The sequence below is a fragment of the Gobio gobio genome (assembly GCF_949357685.1).
Source record: "Gobio gobio genome assembly, chromosome: 8".
Taxonomy (NCBI): domain Eukaryota; kingdom Metazoa; phylum Chordata; class Actinopteri; order Cypriniformes; family Gobionidae; genus Gobio; species Gobio gobio.
Genome location: NC_137114.1, coordinates 36932638 through 36960054, shown reverse-complemented (window position 1 = coordinate 36960054; position 27417 = coordinate 36932638). Strand labels below are relative to the sequence as shown.

At 38.4% G+C, this 27417-nt stretch overlaps 2 protein-coding genes across 3 annotated transcripts in view; one reads left to right on the top strand and one right to left on the bottom strand.

Moving 5' to 3' along the window:
- The window catches only part of strn4 (striatin, calmodulin binding protein 4), a 32142-nt gene extending 11214 nt beyond the window's left edge, over positions 1 to 20928 (bottom strand). The window contains exons 1-11 of the mRNA XM_079824589.1: positions 20494 to 20928; positions 6641 to 6744; positions 5659 to 5735; positions 5417 to 5495; positions 5130 to 5315; positions 2918 to 3092; positions 2679 to 2835; positions 2237 to 2338; positions 1192 to 1310; positions 543 to 718; positions 305 to 352 (exon numbers count right to left, since the gene is read on the bottom strand). Of these exons, the coding sequence (XP_079680715.1) occupies positions 305 to 352; positions 543 to 718; positions 1192 to 1310; positions 2237 to 2338; positions 2679 to 2835; positions 2918 to 3092; positions 5130 to 5315; positions 5417 to 5495; positions 5659 to 5735; positions 6641 to 6744; positions 20494 to 20778 (1508 nt within the window). The 5' untranslated portion in view covers positions 20779 to 20928. The remainder of the gene's footprint in view (positions 1 to 304; positions 353 to 542; positions 719 to 1191; positions 1311 to 2236; positions 2339 to 2678; positions 2836 to 2917; positions 3093 to 5129; positions 5316 to 5416; positions 5496 to 5658; positions 5736 to 6640; positions 6745 to 20493) is intronic.
- Positions 20929 to 22243: 1315 nt separating this feature from the next.
- fkrp (fukutin related protein) lies at positions 22244 to 27288 on the top strand. 2 transcript variants are annotated; one of them, XM_079824587.1, is made up of 2 exons: positions 22244 to 22651; positions 22771 to 25722. In XM_079824587.1, exon 2 carries the CDS (start codon positions 23086 to 23088, stop codon positions 24694 to 24696), a length of 1611 nt encoding a protein of 536 aa, XP_079680713.1. In that variant the 5' UTR covers positions 22244 to 22651; positions 22771 to 23085; the 3' UTR covers positions 24697 to 25722. The 2 variants fall into 2 exon arrangements, with proteins under 2 accessions (XP_079680713.1, XP_079680714.1); XM_079824588.1 differs by having other exon boundaries at positions 22276 to 22365; positions 22771 to 27288.
- Positions 27289 to 27417: the final 129 nt, after the last annotated feature.

Here is a 27417-nt window from a genome sequence, read left to right as displayed (position 1 = left end):
TTATATGTGAATAAAAGCCCAAGTTAAATCTGTTCATCATATAAAGCGATCGAGTCTCTTCAGAAAATTTGGACTAAACCGCTCAATTCATGTGGATTAGTTTTACGATATCTTTATGAACTTTATGACGCAAAAAAGTGGTAGTTGCGTGGACTGTAAATGGAGGGACAGAAATCGATCAGATTTCAATAAAATATCTTAATTTGTGTTCCAAGATGAACAGAAGTCTTGTGGGTCACAGGTCATGTAATTTCACTTTTCGGTGGACTTCAGTTCAGTCTGATTATAAACCTGTCCCACTCACCTGTGCGCTCTGAATGTATAAATGGGCTCAACGTCCAGCGCTGCATTTCTGTAAAAGCAAAAAATTAAAGGTTTCCATGTTAAAAGTATCATTTATGGATACAAATTTCTAAATATACTTCAAGAGACACCTACACTAACACAATTATAGTGACACTTAACAAAAGGAGGCAGTAAAATAAGGATCTTTTTTGTGTGGTGCGTCTTGTTTTGATGCAGGGTTAAGATGTGGTTCTTACTTTTTGGAGTGCATTGCCTTGTTGAGGTTCCACAGCTTGAGTGTTCCATCCTCAGAGGCGGACAGCAGCACGGCCTGGCTGGGGTGAAAGGTCAACGCTCGGATGGCGTCAAAGTGGCTTCGTAGTGTGAAGCGAGGGTTCCATGTTTTTTTGAACTCTTCTCGACTTTCCTGCAACTAAAATGAGACATGAAATTAAATGAAGTGTAATTCATACACGCAACAGAAAACTAAAACAATGCCGATTTCACAGTAAATACCTTATGTAAAAAAAGTTTGGGAAACAGTTAAACTGTTGAAAACAAAGGGCACTACTACTACTACACCAAAAGTACTAGTAGTACTTAAGGAAATAATATACTTAAGTGCGAACTGAATCAAATGTTTTCTGACACTTAATTTCAATTATTTGAAAATGTATTGTAGTTTAAATTTATATTAAATGCAACTAGCTGACCTTTAGAGCACTTTTTTTGACCCACTAAAGTACATCTTTGTGTGTAATATGGTTAAGGTATGCTTGTATGTCATGCATTAAATATATAAATGTAAATAGCATGTCATTCTAAACATCACCTGCTCATGAAGCACACACTCTAATGCTTAAAAACACACTCATTTGGGGAGGAGATATTACTTATAACACTAACATCAATGGTGAGGTCATTGTCGTTGGCAACAGTAAGATCAGCCAGCTCTCCGAGGTTCATATCTCCTCCTCCAACCGCATCCAGTATGAAGACATCAGACGAGAAGCCGAGAGCGCCCCCTTGAGCACAGGCACATACACAACAATTAACATGCGGAAAATGGAATATAAAAAATATAGTTGTTTATAGCAGTATTTAAAATTTAAGCAAAACGGAATACGGTTGTGATTGAAATGCATTTTTAATTTGCCAATTAGAATTATGCCAGTATTAAAATGTTGTCTCAAAAAAATAAACATGTAATTTCTTATTTTACAAAAATGGTGACAGAGTTAGAAAGTCCAAATCATTAACACACTCATTTCTGGTATCAACTATTTCAATGACTAGATTGAAAAAACTATTTCATTTAAGGTTTCGCTATTCATTTTACATATTTTTTTTAATAAATATTAATAATTACTGTTATACTGACAAAATTAAAATGAGTAAACATCACTAAGATTGTATACAAAATAAAATGAATAACAATATAATATAATACTATACAGTATTGTATTGTATTATTATATTATAAAAATGCAAAAAAAAAATTAACCACATTTTAATTTGACTTATTTTACTTCATGCATTAATACTTTACCTTTTTTGGCAACAATGATAGTCTGTTTGAATAATGATTATGCAGATTAGAAATGCAAAAATCAACTGAGCGATATGCATCCCACTATGCATTTGACATTATAAAGAAAGAATATTTACTTAGAAAGAACTGCTATACTGATAAAGTAAAAAAATATTCAATAATGTAGTAATGATATAATATAATATATATTTCTTTAAAAACATGTATTAAATATTTTTGTTTGGTTGAGTAATGAAAATGTTAATAAATAAATAAATAAATAAATTGATAGACAGAGTGATTGAGTAATTAATGAATACTCTTTTAATCAGAGGAAATAGTTGAAAATATTAAGCTTTTTTTTTTATTTACCAAAAGGTGATCAGTTTGGGATTCAGAGAGCCAGGTGGCTGTTCTTACCCTCACTGGAGCGCGCCTGGCCCGGGATAGAAGGAGGTGGAGTGGGTTTGGGGGGGAAATCTGACATCATGCCTTGCAACTTGTTCCGGCGGTTCTCTGAACCTGAGCAGAGGAAGAAAGAGGAGTAAACAAACCAGCAGACAGAGCAGAAAAAACTAAATCAACCATTAATCCTGTAGTATGCCGACATGTTTGGAAGAAGTGAAGGGAATATCAAGGGAAACAAACAAGTGTGAGGTGACGTGAAGACAAAATGGTGGCCCCGTCAACAGATTTTATCAACAGGAAGTTACAAACAAAAGCAAATTTTATGAAAACAATGAGCGGTCATAGCATGACGATAAAGGGAAACCCTCACATTCACAAACAAAAAGACAATGCAGGAATAATGAGTTGTCTAGTAGCACATTTCCAAACATTTTTAACATACGAGCCTCCATACCCAATTCACGACCGTCTCCAGATATGCGAGCTTCTCCCGCACCTTCCCCTTCCTCTCCAGAAGCCAAGAAATCAAACTCGCCCAGGGCGTCCTCAGAATCATCTTCGTCATCCTCGTCCTCAGGGTCAAGATCTGTTGTCATGGGTTCTGCGCCCATCTACATGCGTACAGGCGACACGCTATCAGCAACAAAACAGAATCTGTGCACGTGGGCCTTATCTTCATGTAAACACTCTGACCTTGCTCCTGGACTTCTTGTTTTTGCGTCCATCAATGCAGTCTGTTGTCATGCCCTGGAAGTCTTCCTCTTCATCACTGTCATCCTCATCGTCGTCCTCACAGCCACGAAGGAAAGGAATTTTATCCAGAACAGAGCTGCCCATCCGTTCTTTAGAACTCTCTTTCCCAGCACGCCTGTAAGAGAGACATTTCTGTACTATTACCACAACAGACATGACACCATCCCACATTAGAACAACCCTCTCAAGTCTCTCGTGGCTTATCGCTTGTATAAAAGGCCAGCAATAGCAATATACTAAAGGACACAATGCTCAGTTAGGAGTTATATTTAATATAAACAGGTAACATACTGCATTATCCTAACAATATGCTGTCTGTGGCTGCCAAGCAACACAAGTTAAAGTGCAGTTAAAGGAATTATTCTTTAAAAAGAATAAAGCAACACAAAACCAAAAATAGAAAACAAAAGAAAACAAAACAAAAATGGAACAAAATCTCACTTATTACATAAATAAATAACACATAAATAGATGTTAAAATTGATTTTAGTTTAAAGGGGTCATGACATGAGAAAGATCTTGACATATTAAAGGTATTTGTACCATTAAAGCTTAAAGGGTAACTTCAGTGATTGAGCATAAGGCTTTGTATCAGTAGAAACCCGGTAGTATATTCAAATTATGGTACTTTCCCCCCTCATATCCCCCTGAGACGAGATAATTATGCATTTTATTTCTGGAAAAAATCCTCCGATGACACAAATATCGTCATTTTGCGTCATCTGAGGATTTTTTGGCCAGAGGCTAAAGACTACAGTCACTAGATGGAGCTGTTCCGCATGTTATCAACCCGCCCATAGGGGAGAGATCTCACGCACAGAATGTAAGACACAGACGGCCGCACGGACATTTTCATAACGGAGCGCAGTGCAGAGTAAAGTGAGTGTTTCAACTTTTCAATGAATTCCTGTGATAGTTTAGCTTCCATATGCGATCTGAAAACGTGCCAGACTGGGGCTTAACGTTACCTCAGCTCTGCCCAGCTCTTCATGATGAATGAAATCTGACACTGCTGCATCTGTGACGTGACTTTCGTTCGGCTCACTCACACTTTATTGAAAAGACACGTTCAGTTTTTAATTGTAGTGTTTATTCTCCAACTGAACAAAATTATTGTATTACTATGAAGATCAAAACGACGGTGTACGGAGTGGCCTCGTAGGGCAGCGAAGCAAGTGCATTCTGGGAGTTGTTGTCTTTCATCCACATGAGACAAATACATTTTCTGTCTTTTCTCAGTCTAGAAGGCACCAAATTCAAAAATAATTTCACATTTCTACTGCATAAATGACCCAGGTTAAATACAAAACTTAATGCTAAATCATTGAAGTAACCCTTTAAAACGCCCTCATTATAAACAAAGCATTTATTTAACCAAGCTCCAAAAATGGCTCGATTGGATATTGTAGCAAATACAGGGCACACGGGCAAATACATTTGCATATGACTGACTCCAGAGCAAGATATCGGTGAATAGTTATACATCGTCGCACCCATAGACTGTAAAAAATAGGTGCTGTCACCCATTTGATTCTGAAGAGCAGTTTTGAAGCGTAAAGTAGGGTCGAGCCATCTTGGCAGCGTGTCATCACGCGTCACTCCCGGATAACAGTAAATGGGCAACGAGGCGGGACTTGGGTGGAGCTGAGGTGACGCGATGACAAACAGACAGCTTTATGCTTTGATTTGGCTATCCACCTGTCACTCAAAATGGCCACGACCTTAATTATGCAGAACTTTAAGGCTTTATACAATGTAAACGAATTAGTTTTTTTTTTTTTTTTTTTGTGCAAAAAACAACTGAACCTCAAGGAACATTTTAAAATAATTATAAAAATACATGTGACCCCTTTAAATTATTTTATTATGAGAGAAAAAGAGCAAAATTATTAAGTTAGCATATTTAAGTTGGCAATTAGTTGCCTGGGACAATGTCAATTATTTAATAATATATGATCGTAGAAGGCGTGATTTCAGAGAGCACCATGTAATAAGAGTATTTTAATATTGGAAAAATTATCCTAAGAGTCTCCTAAAAGTTTTCCAAGAGATTCCTCAATTCCTAAGGACAAATTAATTTGTACACAAACACTTACTGGACCTTATGTTTACAGACTTAAATATCAGATGTGAAAATGCATACTGTTCTAACCGTTTGATCTGCTCTTCTATCTGGCGCACTAGTAGTGATTCTCCTTCTTCGCGAGGTTCTGGTTCTGCGGGCGGTTCACTGGGAGGAGGCCCATTCGCCTCTGGGCTGTTGCGACCTAACAGGGAACGAACACGTTTGGAGCGCATGTCCAAGATGGTGTCGGAGTATCCCACCTCCTCCAGGTACCTGCACAAAAACACCACATGCACAAAAACACCACATGCACAGTGTCAGCATAACATTTTGACAAAAACATTTGAGAATTAATGCAAACAAAATACACAGACTTGCGCAATAACTGCCGGCCCTCCTTCCAAGGCATCTGATTAGTTGGCTCAGAGTCTGAATCTGCAGGCCCATTGGGTACTGTGAGAAAAGTATTTACTCTCATAAATCTGGACATTATTATGTTTTATTAATAATAATGTTTTATTAATAATAATGCACACATTATGTTTTGGAAAATATGAATCAGATCACGTTTCATAGCATGTGTATGTGTTTGATAGGTTTGTTTCTAGGTTGTTACTTGGTTCAGCTTCTGTCTCTGGCTTCTTCTCTCCAGGGCTCTGATCAGTGCCACTTTTCAGCTTCTGATGTTTGGACCTGGGATAAAGATGATGAGGAAAATTAATGATCAACATCATACAAACTCATGGAAACATCCTCAGTTCTCACATTTATATCGGCGTAGCATCTTCTCTCAAACAATTAAACATAACATAAAAATAAAAAATAAAAAATAAAAAAAACACAATATAACAAAACAAAAATTGAACAAAACTGAAAACAAAATAAGAACAAAAAACAACAACAAAGAAAATTAAACAAAATAAAAATAAAAAACAACATAACAGAAACAAAAGAGGGTAAAAAAAAAACTAACGGAACAAAAACACAAAAAATAATAATAAAATAAAACAAAACAAAAATTTGGCAAAAAAAAGAACAAAACAAAAACACAAAAGAACAAAACCAAAATAAAACTAAAACCAAAAATAAACAAAAACAGAACAGAACAAAAAAGAACAAAAACAGAAAACAAAATGCAAAACAACAAAAAACAGAGCATAACATAAAATGAACTAAACAAAAACAAAGAGACAAAAAATAACAAAAACACAATAGATTATAAATCAAATTAAAAACAAAACAGAACCAAAAAACACAAAATAAAACAATAACAAAACAACACCACAATAAAACATAGCAAAAGGAATTAAACAAAAACAGAGCAAAACAAAACAATAAAACCTAACAAAAAAAAAATCCAAAACAAGAACAAGAACAAAACAAAAACAGAGCATAACATAAAAAGAATGAAGCAAAAACAAAGAAAAGCCACAAAAAAAAGAACAAAAACAATCAAACAATTATTTCACATTATACCGGGAGCTGAAGAAGCTCATCTGTGTGTGTGTGTGTGTGTGTGTGTGTGTGTGTGTGTGTGTGTGTGTGTGTGTGTGTGTGTGTGTGTGTGTGTGTGTGTGTGTGTGTGTGTGTCGTCTCACCTCTCCTGTTTCAGAGCGTATTCCAGCATCTTGATTCGCCGCACCAGATCCTGCTTCATGTTCTCCTGACCTTTCCTCTCACCCTGCAGGAACGCCACCTGAGCCTGAGGCAGCGGCAGCACAGGAAGACAAACAGACAGAGAGAAAGACAAAGATATAAATATGGTACAGATCCAAACCAGATACATCTGAGAGAAAATTGAAGGTTATATGCTGAAGCTCCATGATTGCACCACCACCAATGACATTCTGAGGGCAACGGTTAACTAAAGGCCTGCTATTCCACAAGCTTTATTTTAGACTGCTGTTGACCGAGCACCGACCAGAGTCATGAAAGGCAAATATGTTGACAGAAAAGAGACTATAAAGGGGGAGAAGCCAAAAAAAACATACATTTCCCAGTCAGCTGTGGTTTAGAAGAGAGAAAACGGTGATAAATAAATAAAATGGGCCTCAATCACCCCCTAGAGTCCACCGTAAAACCCACATAAATTAGAGATGCCAAGTTACCAACAAAGTCAGCTGTGTTCAGGCCAGAGAATTATTATTATTTATTTATTTTTAATGGAGCATCCTTCTATGGCTTTGACTTGTATCATTACTGTTGATTGATCATTTTTGCATGCATCTCTATTACAAAGGACAAAATGTGCTGCTTTGCGGCCCAGTGAAAATATGCTTTCAGGTAAATAAATCCCCAATAGTGATTTGTGTTGGTCAGCAGCACACAGGTTTGCAGTGATGTTTTCTTGTTTTCACAGAAATCAGTCACACACACCCACACACACCATCAGTGTACCTCACACAAAAGAACTGTAAGAATAATTTCTTTAAAAATGAAAATTCTGTCATTAATTACTCACCCTAATGTCGTTCCAAACCCTTAAGACTTTTGTTCACCTTCGGTACCCAAAATATATTTTTAATAAAATCTGAGAGCTTTCTGTCCCTCCATTGACAGCTACGCAACTACCACTTTCAAGCCCCAGAAAGGTAGTAAATACATCACAAAATGAATCCATGTGACTCCAGTGGTTTAACCTTAATTTTACTAAGCGATGTGAGTGCTTTGTTTGCGCAAAAAAACTATTTACACCTTTATTTACAAAATATTAATCTCCAACTTTCATGATGCATCTACTACCTGTCTGGGGATTGAAAGTGGTAGTTGCGTAGCTGTCAATGGAGGGAACGATTATTAATCAAGGTTTTTATTTTTGGTCAAATAGTTACAGCCCTATGAATACTATACTACAACAATTATTAAAAAGAATACATCAATTATTTACAATAATACTACATATTTATGAATTAATAACTGTACAGCTATAATTGTTGTTAATGTAAAAAATGATCAATAAATTATTGATTTAAATAAAAATATTAAACTATTTACAACAACTTTAATAATACTCTATCCTATTTATAGATCTAAGATGAATAAATATAGAAATAATATAAATAGCTAATATTATTGTTGTGTTCATTTTTTATTTTTAATGCACCTACAAATTATTAATTCAAGAAGGTTGTTCAAGTTCAATACTTTTGAAACACCAGCCTTGATCCTGGTAAGTGCTCATTGTCACAGTTGTAAACACGACTGCGTTTTTCTTCCACAAGGGAGTTTGGAGTCGCAGCATTTATTTCCAGGCGGACCGTTAAAGAACACAACACACACACATCTCACGGACATCCTGTAGAATTCAATCAATCAGATGATGACTTTGAAACTCCTGAAGTGTTTCCAGATAAGTGTACCATATGCATCAGACGTTCAGGCAACTGTCCGTGGGCGTCACGTCTGAGGCTGACTAAACAGATTAAAAATAAAATAACATTTAAAGAAAAAAATATCGAAAATAATCGCACTGGATATGATGTTTGACCTAAACTGTGTCGCTGCTCAGAGAACGGGACGGAGATCTGGGACTTTGGAGCTGTTTGGGTTCAACCTATCCTCTGATGTCGTCAAATAAAACAGTTGCCATACCAACTTGCTACTGTAAACAAAAGCTTTCCCCCGCCACTGGGGTCTTCTGATTGGTCCACTGTTTTGAAACTGACATTGATGAGCGACGCTGCGTGTAAAAGTTGAAATTCTTTTAACTTGACACGCCGGCTTAACACAGCGCTTCTGTGTGAGGTGCTGCAAAAGACCTAAGACCAGAGCTGTCTAGCGCTTTTACATTGACAAATAATGGAAAAGTAGTGCATTGGAATGGAATGTACCCTATCAGTATTTATATTGCGAGAAATCTGTTTAGCAAGCAAGCCTATTTTAGCTGGTGTTTAAGCTTAATGTCGGACATACAATGCTTTACTCCTAAAATCATGATGAGGTGAGTTTTTGCCCAAAACAGGGACAATTCCAGCCCGTTCTCTATTAGAGCTTTTTTAATATCTTTATGTAGGCCGTGTCAAGCCATATATAACATTTGTTCAAAATCGCTCCCTGTCTCCAAGGCTGACTTACAGAAAAAGTAAAACATGACAAGTTGGCACAGGTCTTCATGGAGACCGACTCGGCTGCAGTTGCCATGGTGTGGGCAGGAAACCTGTTATGGCAGGTCTTTGGAGCACTTTGACATTTTCACAAAGGCAAGTAATTGCCCATGTTTTCGGCCTTTGAAACTGGGATACTTGTCACACAATGGCTGTGCATCTGATATCATTGTCAATCAAAGAAATAGACTTGCTTTTGGGAATTCGCAATCTACCCATCAAAATATAATTAGTCTCGGCACTAGCGCAAAAGAAAATTATACATATGATCACTTGCAAAAGTCTAATACTTCTACGCAAATGGAGACCCTTCCAGCTATCAAGCACAGTTCTATGGTGTTGTGCTGTAAAAAAAACTGCAATGTTTTTAGTCACTGAAGTTTTAGGAAGGGGCCGGTACTACCACAGACACATTTATGTGGCGGACCGTCCTTCTTGTGACTTCCTGTGGCTGGGAACAGGTCAAGGGCACATAAAAACTCTCTCTCACTCTCTCCATGCATTAGCACCCCTTTGGGACTCACTCCAACAAGTAGAGCAGCAGACGTTTTCTGGGACGGGTCTTTTTAAGAGTATATGAACTAGGGCTGCACGATTAATCGAAATTAAACGGCAAAGGCTGCAATATTTTTTTTTGCGCTTCTTGTTAGTGAAACAGCTCTGAGATCAGCAGTAAATGCAGAGTCTCCATAATCGCAAAATTACGATAATCCTTGAATCTTAATCTTAATAATAATCTTTAATCTTTGATAATAAGTTTTGTTATGTAACTTAATAAAAGTTTGATTATTCTATTGGTTTATGATTTTTTTTCATTTCAGATCCATTAAATTCAAGCAATTATATATATATATATATTAGTGCTGGGCATCGATTAAAAATAATGAACTAATTAATCGAATTTTTTTCTGTAATTAATCGCGATTAATCGCAAGTTTTTAATATTTTAAGCTTTTAATATTTTGATATTGTAATAATTTCAGTTACTCTCCAAATTAATGAATAAACAATTTAAAGACAGCATATTTTAAATGTGTTGTATTGTCATGTTTTTATGAATGAAGGCCAGTATCACTGAAACTAAAGTCTCTATGAAACATTAATGACGTTACATTACAGTATAACTGAAAGCTCCCAATTTCAACATTTATTAGGCTTTAAAAAAACCAACTTTTAATTTAAGTGAACTTAAAACAATCTTTACATAAACCCAAAATAATAAATGTTATATTTACCCATGGCCTTCCCTGTTAGACATATACAGAAATGTAATAGTTATCAGACACCTTTCTTAACTGCATAAATAATAAATGAAATATAGATGAATCATCATTAAAGATACAATTTTCTCTGTTCCCGTTGTTCTTTGATGAACATTAATGACAGGCATCATCAGTGCTCCTGTCACTTTAAGAACAGCCGCGGATCTCACGCGCTGTCCCGCGCATCTCATTTCCTCACAACTCTTTAAGTTCATTAAAGACGTTATTTAACTAATTTAAGACTCCTAATATGAGAATACTCGAAAATCCTCTGTTTTATTGTTTGTTCAAGAGCAAAAGAGAACTCGATGTGAGCAGGAAACTGACGCGAGTCTATCTATGCGTCGAGTGTGTGTGTGTGTGTCAGTGTCCCTTGATTAGCTGACATGAGACGCATCCACACAGACAGACACACACACACACACACACACACACACACACACACACACACACACACACAGGACATTGGCATACAGCGCGTTCTCTTGTGTCTTGTCGCGCTTGGAAGCATTTACACGAATAAGAGCGTGATGATCATGTAACGCTAAGCAAAAATGGATATAAAAACGGACGCTGCGTTATTTGCGTTAAATATTTTTAATGCGTTAAGATAAAAAAATTAATCGCCCGCGTTAACGCGTTAATTTGCCCAGCCCTAATCTATATATTAGTATACGTTTTTAAAAGCAGCCATTTCCGGCTTCAGTTTCGGTTTTCAGCCAAGTGTATCCTAAATTTTCGGTTTCGGCCCATAATTTTCATTTCGGTGCATCACTAGTTTTTATTACTTTAGAAAGAGCCATTTCGATCTACATACACCGCGGGTAGCCATAAACGGACAAACTTCTATACAAAGCGCTAGCTACTCTCTGCGATCTCATGGTGCGTTCACACCGGACGTGAATGAAGCGTTTCGCACAAGGTATTTACATGTTAAGTCAATGCAAAGACACGAACAGACATTCTGCGGAGCGATTCGCGCGTATTGAACGAATGGTGCGAGTTGAAAATATTGATGAACAACAGCCGGTATAACAGCTGCGCTTTGCTAGCTTATTAAGCTCAACCAAACGCTTCTTATATTAGATTAATCAGATATAGACGACATAAAAGTAATCTTACAACGTGCATCTGCAGAAAAGGACGCGAATGCGCACATGAAATTCACGCGCTAGTCTGAGTGTTCTCGCTAGTTTCTCTGTGGATTTCCTTTAACAGCTGATAGACGGGGAACTAAGCACAGATAATTTACAGCATTCTATTTCCATCATGTTCTCATTATAATGCTATGATTGACGCTGCACATCTTGCACTAAACATTTAATGATCACAGTGATTCCAGACATCACTGCAGTGCACGCCTCAGTTGCACTTTATTTCGCCGCTGTCTGGAGGCGTGCTGTATAACGCTAGCCAATCAGACCTCAGATACCACGCAAAACGACGCAATAACCAATAAAAAAAAGAGACAAATATATTTTTTTAAAGTCAGGGCGATCATCGTTCTCATGATCGATGATCGCTGTCACGTTCGATTACTCGACCACTGTTGCCCATCCCTAGTAGTGACAACAATGAGGAGAAAATCTGTATATTAATATCTGGTTCAGACAAGTATGCATATGATTATCACTGTGATAACATTAAATGACATGAAACACAACCCAGTCTCTTTTTGTTAAATGCAAGTTTATGTATGATCAATAATAGAAAAGTATAAGTAAAAGGTATAATAAGCTATACATGAAATAAAGCAAACAATTCAGTCTAACATTCATAACCAGTGCTGGTAGGCTAGCTACAATGGTAATGTAAAGTTAAATAGCCTAAAAATAAAAAAGTTATGAAACTTCACTTTGCCCTGAGCCTAAACGATTTGCCAGGGAACAAATTATAGATCCATGAGACCAAAGATCGCCGTTACATATACACAAGACGAATTATATCTCGAGACACCACAGAGACATCAGAGCCAGCGGCAAATGTCTGAAGGACTAGCCGAGGAAAGGCTGCTCTCGCCGGGGTTAACGAGCGCGGAGCGCCGCCGATCCGCTGGAGCTCACAACTCCGAAAACGGCAGATAAAATGTTCAAATAGGCACTCATTTATAAATAAACCAAGGATTTGAGCTTTAAACAACTACATTATCGCCTGAAAAAGTCTTAAAACTACGTTTTGTCACACTCACACATTAACAGTAGAATTTTAACAAAAAAGACGTGTAAACACAGCCCATGTCAGCCATTTGTCAACGAGACGAACTGCCAGGCAGAAGCCCCTCCCATGACGCCAATTTGCGTCTGTTGTGAAGTGAATGTCACGCATGAATGAAGCGAGTACTTTAGCGCGATTTATTGTGTGAACGCACCATAAGACAACAAAATTTTTGTCCTGTGTCAGCCACCTTTTCCATGTGCTTTGAAAGGGAGTGGTGAGCAGTGGGCGGTTGCAATTCGCAACCTCACCGCTAGATGCCGCTAAAATTTACACAGTGCACCTTTAAATGTTGTCTTATGTTGGTCAAGAGGTTCATAAATGCTTCTCATGTTTGGAAAGATGTTTGACACGTTGCTTTTTCAAATGCACATTATAAAGCGACTCAACGTCGCAGTGCTTTCAGATGGAGCAGCATTTACTACTGACAGAGCCGTGCTTCACTGACAAGCTGTGCATAAAAAATGTAAATAACTCACAGCCTTTGCGATGGGTTTAAGCGCAATTTAAGTTTAATTGCGATTAATCGTGCAGCCCTAAGAACCCATTAGAACTCTTTTATTAAGTGTTTTTATACCATGTCTGTTCAGTGCGCTGGGCGAACCTTTGGCTTTCAGCCTTTGGTTAAATGCACAAAAGGTTGTATTGACACTACAATGTTATATTGACATTAAGGGAGTTGACAGAGGTGAAGATACCTGCTGTTTGACCCATGCGTCTCCATGTAAAGAGCCACATCACAACTATTCCACTGACTGTTTTTCATGTTTAATACGCTAAAGCTGCTTGATTTTAAGCTATCTATTGTATCAAATGATATAAACGGGATGTGACTTTGCTATAGTGCCGTAAAGCTCATGCAAACATAACCACATTGCTATCATTAATGGTATGATAAATATTAGTATGATTGTATGATATGGAAAAAAAATTGTGATAATATTTTTGGCCATATCGTCCAGCCCTCGGGATTGTCAAACAAGGATTGTGTTCAAACAACACTGAACAACTGCCGCAAAGTGACAGCAAACCTCACCATTCATCCTGAAGACCATGTTACCACAAAAACAGACCACAGAAGCCAACATCAATGAAAGAAACACCACTCTCAAACACAATGTGAGAAAGATGGTGTTAAGATGATCATAAAAGCTGGACAGTTGGAGCACCAAGATGAACTTCATCATCTGCCCTCACACTTGAATATTATTGAACTAATGTGAGCACTATTTAGTGTACTATGCCTTGGGTGGGAATTATTTCATTGAGGAATATTGTGATGTGTTTTTTTCCTGGAAGAAAACTCTGAGAGTTCAGAAACAGTGATATAGAGAATAACTCCCTTTGGAGTGACTGACTACGTTCAGACTGCAGGTAAATGTGGCCCAAATCTTTTTTTTTTTTGCTCAATATGAGACTCAGATCTGTTTTTGTCATGACAGTGTGAACAGCACACACCAAATGGAATCTGATCTTTTCAATTCTGATTTGGACCACTTCCATATTTGGTACTAAATCTGATAAAGGTCAGATGTTTAGCAATGCGACCTCAGCCTGAACAGTCATTCAACATTCGTCACAATTCCGTGTTCACGGGAGTCACTTTTACATACCCAAAGTCATCAAGACCATTGCGAAAGGTGTCAGTGGAAAGACAGTGATGTGTCAGAGCTCAAAATTATTCTCTATATACAAGCAAAACACGAGGGCTCATAGCATAAATGTTTTAAAACTGCAGAGCATCATCTGCAACGTGAACAAGTTGAACATCTGCAGATCATGCAATAAATAAACGCACAATCACTTACTTTAATGTCCTCCGTGTTTACAGATATTACTTCAGCATGACAGCGTGCTGCGTGACATCTTTTTATCGTTCTTTTGAGCATGCAGGTCAGTCCAGGACCATGATTGGTCACACTGGAATCTGATATTGGCCACATTTAAAACAATGTGAACAGCTGTACAAAACAAATCGGATCTGAGCTATGAATCTGAATTGAGCACTAAGGCTCGCAGTGTGAACATAGCCTTTGTGCTTTGTAACTTTGCAGACTTTTTTCATGCTCAAACATTGCACTAAAGAAAGCTAAACATTTTTAAAAAAGAACAATATAGGTAATCTTTAAAGGGGGCATAACACACAGTTTCTGCCAATCTCATGTTAATCTTGAGTACCTATAGAATAGTATTGCATCCTTCATATCTCCAAAGAGTCTTTAGTTATCATATTTATAAAAGACAGATATGCTGTAACGTTTCTTTCAGAAAACAGCCCAACTCATGAAGGTGTACAGTGGGCGGAGCTAAACACACACTCCCTGGTTAACTTTCGATTCACTATATGTTCGTGTTGTTTACATTATATGCACTTACGTGCCGATTGTCAACAAAACACAGACATTTGATGCAGTTTCACTCACCGCCTGCGGTTTCGACTCATGACCGGGAACAAACAAACACACTTGCACAACTCTGTTGCTGCCCCAGAAAACAAACTTCATCCACAGTTTCCTTAAAGCTGGGTTGTTTGGGAAGCTGAACATTGTTATCTTTCCCTCACAACCAGAAACACACTTCTTTAATGACATTGTTGATTTCGTGGTCTAAAAACAAAATGACAGCACTGCCGACGGCTTCCGTAACCCAAACGAAGCTCATTGATGAGACTCTAGCTCTAGTTTTGGTTGATGTGCACATGCGCTCATACGGGAGAAGTGCCCATTCAAGGAATTCCACCCTTTATGCAGGGCTCGACATTAACGCTTGTCCGCTTGTCCGGGACAAGTGGATTTTTTGAAGGGGCAAGTGTAAAATATTTTACTTGCCCGACGGACAAGTATCCTGGTTAAAACGTCAAAACAAAAAATAACTATGGAATCACCAAAGTGCAAGAATGATTCTGCATTCAGTGTAAGTGGAGATCGATAGTGGATAATAATATAAAACGAACTGACGTTACCAAGGTTGTGCTGTTGAGGCTCACGCAGCCTCTCGAGGAGAAAATCGAAAACAAATGAGCGCCACTCACACACAGAAACTCAGTTAACATACACAGTTAAAATTGTGCAGTTTTTATATTTATAACATATGATACAGTTAAGCAACATTACACTAACAAGAGTGTTGTTTTCCTGAATACCACCACGCCATAAGCCAGTTCCATAAACAATTTAACATTAAGTCACTTACATTTTAGAAGCAATATGGACTGTTTTTGTTCTATTTCAGCAGCGAAAATAGTTCCAAACAAATATCACAGCAGAACCGTAACGCATCTCACAGCAACAGTGTGTGTTAGTGAATGATTCAGCGTTTTAATGAATCGGTTGAATCAAAGATTCAATGGCCTATTCGTAAACGACCGCCAAATTCTTGAATGATTCAGCCGTTTCACTGAATCGACTCAATGACTCGCTCATTAAGAGGGTCACATGCTGCCACCTACTGGTGGTTTAGTTTCATCTTTCCAACATTTCTTATTTGTATATTCAAAAATATTTTAAATAATCTCATAACATTATTTAATGCAGTTGTAATTTTTCAGTGTAAATCATTTAATTTGATTGGTAACAGCCTATAGTGTCTTATTCTAATTTAATTTATTGATCAAATTTAAGAATATAAAAGGAAAGCCGAAGCATAGCCTATATTTAATAAGATCATGGAAAAATGCCCTTTATAAAAAGGTACAAATATGACAAATATGCATATTTAAATATGTCAAAGCTGATTAAACACTGGTGAGAATATTGCTTCAGTATAGATTATATTTACAAAAAAAATCCGGACAAGCAAATGTTTTACTCGGACAAGTGAATGACAGATTTACAGTAACGTAATCATCCACGTCATCAAAGGCGCTTGGGTTGAATTTGTTCTAATCCTAAACGGAGAACTTGTTCGTATATGCATTCACCCTTACTATTTCTCTCAGAAATGATAATCGTGTTGGTAAGTACTTTGTGTATCCTTAAATTATTTTAATTATTATTAATTATTTTTATTTACAACACCGGCAAAGATTGTTTACACATCTTTTTCTTCTAACGTTACTTATTCCAGCGTGCGTGCAGACAGGGCTGCCAAGTTTTAACAACAAAACCTGCCCAATTGCTACTCAAAACTAGCCAAAAACAAGCCCAATAGCTTTTTTTTTGCTTTTATTTTCGGGGGGGTTCTCCGGAAAAAAATGGCATTTGGGGGGTAAAATATGTGTTATTTTGGCAGGGCTGCGTGCTAAAATTTGCATTCCTGGGTCTGTATATCACATAATTGAGGTTGCTTCAACCCGCGGACATGGAAAACAACCCGCGGACATGGCAACACAGTGCAGTTGAGTTCTGTTGACATTTGATAACTAACGTTATGCGTCGCTCTGTTGCTCTAATTGGTTGTAGGTCTATCTAATTGAGGTCTTTCCTGGTTCGGTTGAAACACGCCTCATAATAACAGCCCAACGGAGCAGTATCAGACTCATATTCTGACTAGAATTGAGTATGACGACGTCAGGCTACCTGTAGGCATAATAGGCCAAAGATAAGGCATAAGATGGCCAAATAAATAAATTAAAAAAAAATATATATATATATATTTTATATTTTTTACATTTATTTATTAAGTTGTATTGTGCTTTGTTTGCATAATGTCTGCTGGAATGCTAAAACATTTTCAGTGTTCAATAAATTGTAGTTTTGTAATTTATTTTTCTTTAAAAAAAAAAAAGCAAGACAAAATAGTAAATTGCCATTTTTTTCTCTATTTAATTTATGCAATGGTGAAAAAAATGGCAAAATAAATACCGTGTTCGGTATTCGGGCCTTCAGCCAAGTGTTTTATTATTATTCGGCTTCGGCCAATAATTTCATTTTGGTGCATCCCTATATTTCAGTATTCGTTTTAGTTCAGCATTAGTTTTTATTTAATTTCAGTAAGTAATTTTTCTGCGTTCTGCAACATTTCTAATTTTCATTTTGTTTCAAATATTTATATTTTACAGTTTTAGTTAACAAAGATAACCCTGCTTTAGATCCTGTCCTGCCTGTCACAAAGAAACACAATAGCACAGGTGTCCCACATAAAAACATCAGGGAACATGACGCCGCACGGCAGGGCAAACCAGCTACTGTCACACTACAACTGTCCCTTACCACACTTTTTATAGTCAAAAACAATGTGTGTGGGGGACATGGAAAACCAAGCAGTTGGTCCCTGAAGCCTGTGCACATTTCCATGGGCATGTCCAGAAGAGGCCTGGCAGAAGAACACACACAAGTCGTCCATGAGAGCCACAAGGCCTGTCCTATTATAGCACACACTGGCAACTCCTTATGTAATCTACTACAGGCACTGTTCGAATGGGGTCACTTAATCGCAAAGCTTTTTCTCAGGCCAAGATCCGCAGCAAACTAGGCCAGGGGAGTCCAGACTCAAAAAAAAAAAAAAAAGACGGTTTAAGCAAATTTTATTGGAAGCAAATCCCTAATCCTAGGTTGAAATCATTTTTTTTTTCTCATCTCTCATATGTTCTTGATGTGAGTGCAAGCTTTCTAATAGATTTTATGCTTCCAGGTTTCAAATAAAATAACTAGAGCAATACATCCTTCACATATTGTAATGTAATACATGTAAGTAAGGGCACTAAATGACAAAATTGCTTTGACATCTTCTGTGCTGGACACACAGATCGGCTCCCTTGGGACTGAAAAAAGCACTTGCTTTAATTCTCCAGCCGGGCTGAATTACGTCATGTCTTGGACAGAAGCTACACAATTTACAAAAGAAGTAGCAGTCAATGGATCAAGTGATGTCAATGTCAATTAATAGAACATTTACTCAGAATTTAGATTTCAAATAAATGTCAGCTGGAGCTCCAGAACTGCCTTTTACACTCTATTATCTTGCACTTAATGCCACGGATGACAAAGATTTAAGACGATAACAGAAAATCCTCTCAATAGTGCGAACTTAAGGACAGGATATTAAGCGTATTGTACAGCACACATTTTATCAAGAACAAAACATGTACTTGCAAACCCATGGATCATAAAATACCACTATACTTAAATATACAATTGTAAAGACAAATGTAACCGTAAATGTAAATGTGAACCGTCTGCTCTCTAACCGCTCTCGCTGTATTTTGATGGCATACAGCGCCACTTCAAGTCAAACACAACAAATGATTTTATGAACCAGGTTATTGTACCATTGGTAAGTTAATTGGAACATAAAGTCCACACTAGACTAGAGGTTTATTAACTAACTCTGTACTTTATTCGGTTGCACCATTTGTTCTTAATGCAGAACGTAGCTAGTAAGTCGTAAGCTCTCTGTAAAGTAATGCGTAGTCGCATAATATGACATTTAACCTCAATGATCCAATAGCAGCCTTTAAGTACGTAAACAGAAGTTGTGTAAAAATGCTCTGAATTTCAGCTAATCCTTCATTCTAACATCTTTTGCCTCACGTAAATAACGGTAAAAATATGTTTCCATTAAATACATTCACTCCAAGACCGATAACTATATTAGCGTCCAACGATATTGCTCTGTTTATTCTAAGTGCACACCCTTTTGTCCTCTGTCGCTTTAAATGCTCGAGCTCTTTAAAGCAGGATGGAGTCTGACTGGTTGTCAATGTTTTTATTGTTCATCAGCTGGAGAGAAAAAAAAATTCGCTCTGAAAGTGATTCCAACGATATTGTTTCTCTGTGCCGTTATCGTTATAATTGGTGTGGACTTTGCCATTTTTTAATATTTAGAATGATTTTTAGAACTATATCTTTATTGTTATCGTTATAGTCATCACTCTTGGTGTAAACTGGCCTTTAGTTGTAACTTACACACAGCTGGTGCAACAGTTCTTTTAGCGAATCGAAATAATATCGGTTAGGTCATTGGAACATTTCATCTCACAATTCTGGCGGAGGTAGTCAGAATTTCTAGTTATAAACTTGGGATTGTGAGAAATAAAAGTCAGAATTGTGAGATAAAATCGGGATTCTGAGGGGGAAAAAATGTATTATGATATATAAACTAGCAGTTAGCAAGAAAAACTAATCAGAATTGCTAGTTATAAAATCGGGATTGTGAAAAATAAATTGTGCTATAAAAAGTAGTAATTTTTTGTCGGATCGAACAAAAAAAGTGTCATGAAACAGCCCAAGTCCACCTCACAATCTTTTTTTAAATTTTGTTTTAGGGTTTCATGACACTTTAAAGAATCAAAACACATACCAACGAGTTGGTTTCAGTTCTTGAAATCGATTAACTCACTCACTGAACCGCAAGTTGGTCATATCCTACTCGAAATTACGGATTTTGAGATTTAAATCTGACCGATTTTGTTGTTCACAAGATACACACTGTGCGTTTTGTGCTACTTTATTATTTTTAATGAATGAAATGCGTTATTTAAACTACACAGTATTATATAGCATTATCACAGTTTTATATTGACTACATAGTTACGACTATGTAATGTTGAAATCAGAAACGATGTTATAATTTGGCAGCAGACTTCTGACTAGTAGTAAATACAATAACGTTAGTTGTTTCCCACTTATTCAAAAAGTAGCCTACTAGAATCGGTCAACATTAGATGAATCGGAACCAGAATCGACTCCTCCTTAGGTGGGTATGGCTTGTCAACAAAAGGACAACATTTCACAGTTAAATTCTCAACTGTTTCAATGAATAACACCAGAGGAATACTTAAACCCAGTGTAATCCCAAAACAACGCCTGGTCAACAATAACAGCGGGCGATCGTGACTTCTCCTGCGTCTTATCTGTAAATGTGCTCTTCCTCAAGGAATCCGTCTGCAACTGCAAGAGACCAAAACAAGCTATTAAAGAAACGCTGTTTTACCCTCAGCTCGTCTCGTTCGGCCTCCCAGCGATATTTCTCGGCTTGAAAACGACTCCATTCGAACTGGATGAAATGTAAGATCCCGGGCAACGAGAGGCCCGCTTCCCCGTCCTGCGGATCTCGCGGCTGGGATGATCCAGCCATCGGCCCGGCCGCGGCGGCGGCTGCTGTGGAGGGAGCGGGACCGAGCACAGCCTTCGGCCCGTTCGGATTGCGCCCCGCTCCGCTTCCTGCAGGGCTCTGATTCGTTCCGCCCGCCACCCCGCCGGATCTTTCCGCCTCCATCAGAGCGTTCGAGCTGTCGCCGGAGCCAGGAGGTGGAAATACAGAAGAATATGCCACCCCGTTGTTTGAAGTCTCCTCCGAAGCCCTCTCCCGTTTTCCTGCCCGATACAGATAGGCGAGTAACGTTACTCATACACACGGAAAAGTGCCAAATAGTGATCCACTCCAACCACTGAATGGCTGCAAACGCTCCTCCCTATGGGTCATAAAGCAGGCTTCCGCCAGGGGGCGTTTTGTGGCTCCAAAAGAAAATGAAAACCTCAAGACGAGACATAGAACTGCTACTACAATAATCGTTGGAATCTATTGATTAGAAAGATTTGTGGCTAGCCAACAAATAAAAATCACCTCAGCAATCTATAAAATTATTATTAAAAAAAAAATACGAGTCCAGTCTTCACAAAGACTGTGATTAGCCCATCTTGAAAAGCGGTGAGAAAAGTAAAAACTATCACGTGGCAATGTCGCTTCACATATTTTCATATTATCTGTTCTAAAGATATTTGAACAGCTTGATTAATCCCCTTTAAATATTTTATGAATAATAAAACTAAATAAATAAATGTTTAACATTTTCATACCATCTACCCTGTTACCCATTAATTTCAAGATATTGATGATGTAGGCTATGCTCTTTTTGTAAAAGCGAAAGAGTTGTTGACGCTTTTTCTTTTTTTGAATGTAAATTATCCAAAGTTTTTGGAGGGAATTGGCAGAATTCATCTTTAATCTAGTAAAGATTAAATACTATTTTAAAGGATATTATTGTATATTATGAAAACAATGTTAACACGTGTCTTGAATACATTCATTTATTCATAATGCTGGCAAAATGTTATATACATAAACAAAAGTATGTAAATGCATCCCTGCAAGCTTAAATGTGTTCATAGTGGAATTCGAAATATCTTTAGATTTTATTTATTTATTATTAAGGATAGAACAAGTAACAAACATAGCATAGCATACAGTAGTAAAAACAATGCGTGGCATTAATTGGCGGCAAGGGGATCCAAAAATTATATCATAACATTTTAAACATGTTAATGACTTTTTTTGTTAACCATTTCAGAGAAGACATGCTATGTTTGTTACTTGTTCTATCCTCAATAAAAAATAAATGAATCTAAAAAAGATATTTTATGTTCTAGTACATTTTCAATTGCGAAACAGAAAATTATAATTTCTAATTTCTAAATTCGAATTGAACAAATTTTTGTTTTTTATTATAACTACATATATTACAAAAATGCAGAGTAAAATATCAAATGTAATTAATAAAAATAAAAAATCTTGCTTAGGCTACAGATAACACAAGTTTAAAAAAAAAAAACACAGTGAAGAGTAAAAATATATTTTTAAAGCCCGCCCATTTGAGAACTGAAGCGGCACGTTATTTGTCCTTCTACCCACTCGTTCTGTTTCTACGGGATTGATCAAGGCGACCCAGTAGTGTGGGCTTCCTGCGACATTGTGATCTTCTCTCAGACTTCCTTTGCTCATTTCCGAATCAGCATGGGGAAGAATAGCGAGAATGCCGTGCAGACAATCTGCTGATGAGGAAAATGTTAAATCAAGCCGTAAAATGTTAGTTCTCACAATCGTGATTTATACGTTTTGCATAGTGAAGATGCGTTTCAACGTGAATATGTGTATGCGTTTAAGATCAGAGGCTGCATAGATCTACATCAATCGATGACTGTAGGCTTGTTTAGATTTAATTCTGCATGGATGTTCTATATTTGTAGGGACCTGTCTCAAGTGATCAAATAATGAGTTTCTCAAATACATGAATGTGGGTTATCTAGAGCGCATCTCTAATTGGGACAGCAGATTTGAACATCTTCTAGGTCATCTTTTTTGGCTAGACTTGGTAATGATGACTAATAGGCTTTTTGTAATACAAACTTCTCTAATAATAACTTTGTACTTTGAAATGCTCAAAGTAAAACTGTTTAATAATATGTTCTCTTTTTTTGTCTCCATGTGTAGCGTTTGTTTGACGGACTGTGGTGAACTAAAGGCGATCGAGTTGAATATGGAATCTGTCCATCTGTATTTTTTTCCTGGATGGGATCAGCTGACACAAAGGAATCAGCCGAATCTGATCTGGTCACAGAAGATGCTTCATCAAATATTTATCTCAAACGCTTCCCACTTTTTTTTCTTTTTGATCAATCCAGAATGTTAATTTTCAAGATTTCAGGAATTTGGAGGAGTTGTGATGGTCAAGATTGTCTGTCCTCTCTCTATTTGAGATTGCACTTACTGTAGGTGTCATAAAAGCATATAACAATTAGAGCCATAATGCGTATCAGTTTTTGCCAGGCTCTGTTAACTGGAGCAATCATTTTGAACTTGCTCATCCTATATTATGTCTCGCGGGCCCAGCAGCAGATGATGGAGAAGCGTCGGGAACAAGGTAAGGGCTTAAAAAAAGCCTCTCTTCCTGTGCCAGGACTGGGAGCTATGGGTAATCTGGTCGGTGGAAGTATAGTTGGAGGCGTCAAATTGGGAGGCCTTGAGGGCAACATGCGTGGCCCGCGCGTTACGATCCTTGTTCGCGAATTTGAAGACTTTGAGAACTATGTTGGTGATGTCGCTCGCTCTTTTTTGCACCAGAGACCGGAGTTGCCCTTCCTCGCTGTAGCCGAAAGTCCACCATACCCTCCTTTGGCTCTTCCCGAGGGATCCCGGCTCCTGGTGTTGTCGCCGAGCCCTGACCAGCCTCCACAAACTCACCGTCCCGAGTTCAACGTGCAGACGGAATTTGCTTTATTAGTTCCAGATGGTGTGGAGCTGGACCACGGCCGACAAATTGAGCGTCTCATTCGGGAGCTGGAAGGGGAAGGTGGTGGGCCCGTCCGACTGGTTGCCGCGCCCGTGCTGACCCGCTCGGCCGTGCAGTGCCTGCACCTTCGGGTTAATCTGCGGGAATGGACCGCCACCTACACCCCTGCGGCCTCAGGGAGCAGCGGGAGCGTCTGCACAGCCCTGCAGGGAGACGCTGTGGTTCTTATCCGTACCGAGGACCTCTTCAATCTCTCGGTTCCTTTAGGTCGCCCCCTGATGTCTTCCTTGTTTGTCCAAACATCTCTGCGGGGATGGAAGGTCAAGCTCCTGGAGGGACCTTCGTTCTCCACCGGTCATCGGCCGCTGTTTAGCTCTGCACACAACCAGTGGAAGGCGGATAGTCGCCTGAAAGATGCCACCAATCATCTCATGCGCAGCTTTGGCCTGAAGCGGGTGGTGTTGCCTGATGGCCGAGATCAGTGGTTTGGCTGCAGTAAAGAGACGCCACGATGTTTCGGCACAGTGCGCGACGACACACCGGAATACCTTTACGTAGAGCGATGGACTCCACCCTGCTGCTTGCGCGCCCTCCGAGAGACCACTAAATATGTTATCAACATCTTGGAGAGCTCCGGTGTGCGCTACTGGCTGGAAGGGGGTTCTTTGTTGGGAGCTGCCCGACACCAGGACATAATCCCATGGGACTATGACGTGGACTTGGGCATCTACTTGGAGGACGTTCCGAATTGCGACTATCTAAAGAACTTGGACTCCGGCTCACTGGTGGATGCCAACGGCTATGTGTGGGAGCGAGCGGTCGAGGGTGACTTCTACCGTGTGCAGTATAGTGAAGCCAACCATTTGCATGTAGACTTGTGGCCCTTCTACCCCCGTAATGGAGTTATGACCAGGGACACATGGACTGAGCACAAACAAGACGTGGAGTTCCCAGAACATTTCCTGCAACCCCTGGTGCCAATGCCGTTCGCTGGCATCACCGCTTATGGTCCGAACAACCACCGTGCCTTCTTGGAACTCAAGTTTGGGGAAGGGGTCATTGAGAACCCTCAGTACCCGAACCCTGCCAAGAAAAGGCTAGACAGGAGTCGCACGCTAGGATCGTAGCAAGCAGTAACTTGATGCGACACAATTGCGCAATACTGCATTTCTCAAATCTTTGAACTTTGTAGAGTATTTTTACCAGACCCAATGTCTCGGTCTGTATCTGAACACTTGAATGTTAGTATTTCTTGCCCGTTTTATTTATTATATGTGTGTGTTGTGGTCTGGTGAGTCATGAATCTCTAAATAGTCTAATGTATGTAACAATGGTAATAAAAGTTCTGAAAGTCTATGTAATTTTTACACTACTGAATCCCAGGAATGTCAAAACGGCATCAAGGTCATAGCTTTTTTTGGTTACAATACATGATATTAATATATCAATTTATACAGCAACTAAACAAAACAAAAGTTAGTATTTTTTTTAACGGATTGCTAGAGAAACACGTTTTTAAAAACCCTGCATCATGGACTGATTCATGTTTTTATGTTCACAAGTGAACTATTTACAGGGATATAGTTCACCCAAATATGAAACAACCCTGGCAGCTCATTAAAACTTTTAGATGTATGGTCATTATTATACCACTATGAACTTTGTAGAGTGTATGATGTTTTCATTGACTTATGGAGACGTGTAAGCTGACGTCGAAAGAGGCTAAAACGCAAGACTTTTTGGTAAATCTTAAAAGCAGCTACTGTTTTATGCACCTATTCACTTTATTAATGATATTTGCACCAATGATATTGGTCTTTTTATGCCATATGATTTTTGTTTCATTTTCATATAAATAAACAGTATGTTGCATGATAAAGAAAAAAAATAAATCATATTTTTGATGTTTAAATGTTTTGACTGTCAGACTGTTTTACCAATTTTTTTATGAATTAAACACCTAAGAACTGTTTTCTTTTTTTGTTTGGTTTGGTTTTGGCACCACGTGTTTCACAAATGTACTTTGTAATGTTCAGTATAGTACATTATGCAAATACATAATGACCCTGAAATATTTCAATGATTAACCTACTTTACCACTGGCTGTCTTAACATGTCAATGCATTTCAAATGTCTGGAAATAAACTACCTTGAATTACTTTTGAGTTTTTTGGTGTTCATGGTGTGGGATGTTGCAGGACAGGTGGAAATGTAGTTGCTGTAAAATATTAAATGAACCACAAGGTGGCGCAGTAGGCCATGAAGTCTTCAAATATGCTGAACTTACTGCATTAAGAAGCACTGAAATGCTACTTAGTTTGTTCAATATTATTTTGGGGGCAAATCTTTAAAGCCTTTGCTTTTTACAGTAGGATATTTGAATGAAAATTCATTCATTCTAAATCAAACTAAAATATTGTCAGAAGGAGTCTTGTATCACCCTATCTGTACATTATCTTGCTTGTTAAAGGGCTTCTTACCAAATAAATAAATGCATTGACATAATTTGAGTTGTGAAATTTCAATTTGAGTTGAAATTATGTGAGAAGACCATGGAGTGATATGAAGCACAGTTGAAGGAAACCAGCAGCTAGTATTCCAGAGAGCTGTATAATAAACATACTATTGACAATAAGAGATATTACCAACAAGTGGTTATCCTTTGGTTAGTTGTAAAAATCCTCTGGCACCCATATGTACCTCATTTTAGTGATTTTCCCATGTCAACATTTCATGGTGGGGCCAATTTAGGCAATATGGGTTTGAGATATGGGCCCCAAATTGGTTTGTCCATGTGTTCCATGTTAGTCCTGTCTGAATTAGCCCTAGTATGGGCCCCAAATTGGTTTGTCCATGTGTTCCATGTTGGCCTTTGTATGAATTAGCCCTATTATGGGCACCAAATTGGTTTGTCCATGTTGGCCCTATCTGAATTATCCCTAGTTTGAGCCCAAAATTGGTTTGTCCATGTTGGCCCTGTCTGAATTAGCCCTAGTATGGGCCCCAAATTGGTTTGTCCAAGTTGGCCCTGTCTGAATTAGCCCTAGTATGGGCCCCAAATTGGTTTGTCCATGTGTTCCATGTTGGCCCTTGTCTGAATTAGCCCTAATATGGGCCCCAAATTGGTTTGTCCATGTTGGCCCTGTCTGAATTAGCCCTAGTATGGGTCCCTAATTGGTTTGTCCATGTGTTCCATGTTGGCCCTTGTCTGAATTACCCCTAGTATGGGCCCCAAAATGGTTTGTCCAGGAGTGTAATGTTGGCCCTTGTCTGAATTAGCCCTAGTATGTGCCCCAAATTGGTTTGTCCATGTGTGTAATGTTGGCCCTGTCTGAATTACCCCTAGTATGGTCCCCAAATTGGTTTGTCCATGTGTGTAATGTATTCCATGTCTGAATTAGCCCTAGAACGAGCCCTAAATAGGTTTGTCTACGCGTTCCATGTTGGCCCTTGTCTGACTTAACCCTAGTATGGGCCCCCAATGGGTTTACCCATGTCGACTCTGTCTGAATTAGCCCGAGCAGGGGCCCCAAAAGGGCTTGTCCATGGGTTTGATGTCAGCCCTACCTGAATTAGCCCCAGAATGGGCCCCAAATGGGTTTGTCCATGTGTTCTATGTTGGTCCTATCCGAATTAGCCCCCAAACCCATATCATGCTTACATTGGCCCTACCATGTCATGTTTGCTGGGAACTCTTAAGAGAACATCACAGTTGATTTAAAAAAAGAAAGAAAAAAAAATCTTTATTCTGCAGTCAGTGTGGAGAACATTCACTGGTTCTCTCAACAGTACTCTTTGGCTCGGCTGATAACATCATCAAGCAACAATTTATGATACAACCACCCATT

Coding starts and splice junctions, on each gene's coding strand:
- fkrp (XM_079824588.1), top strand. CDS start 23,086: ATGCGTATCAGTTTTTGCCAGGCTCTGTTAACTGGAGCAATCATTTTG.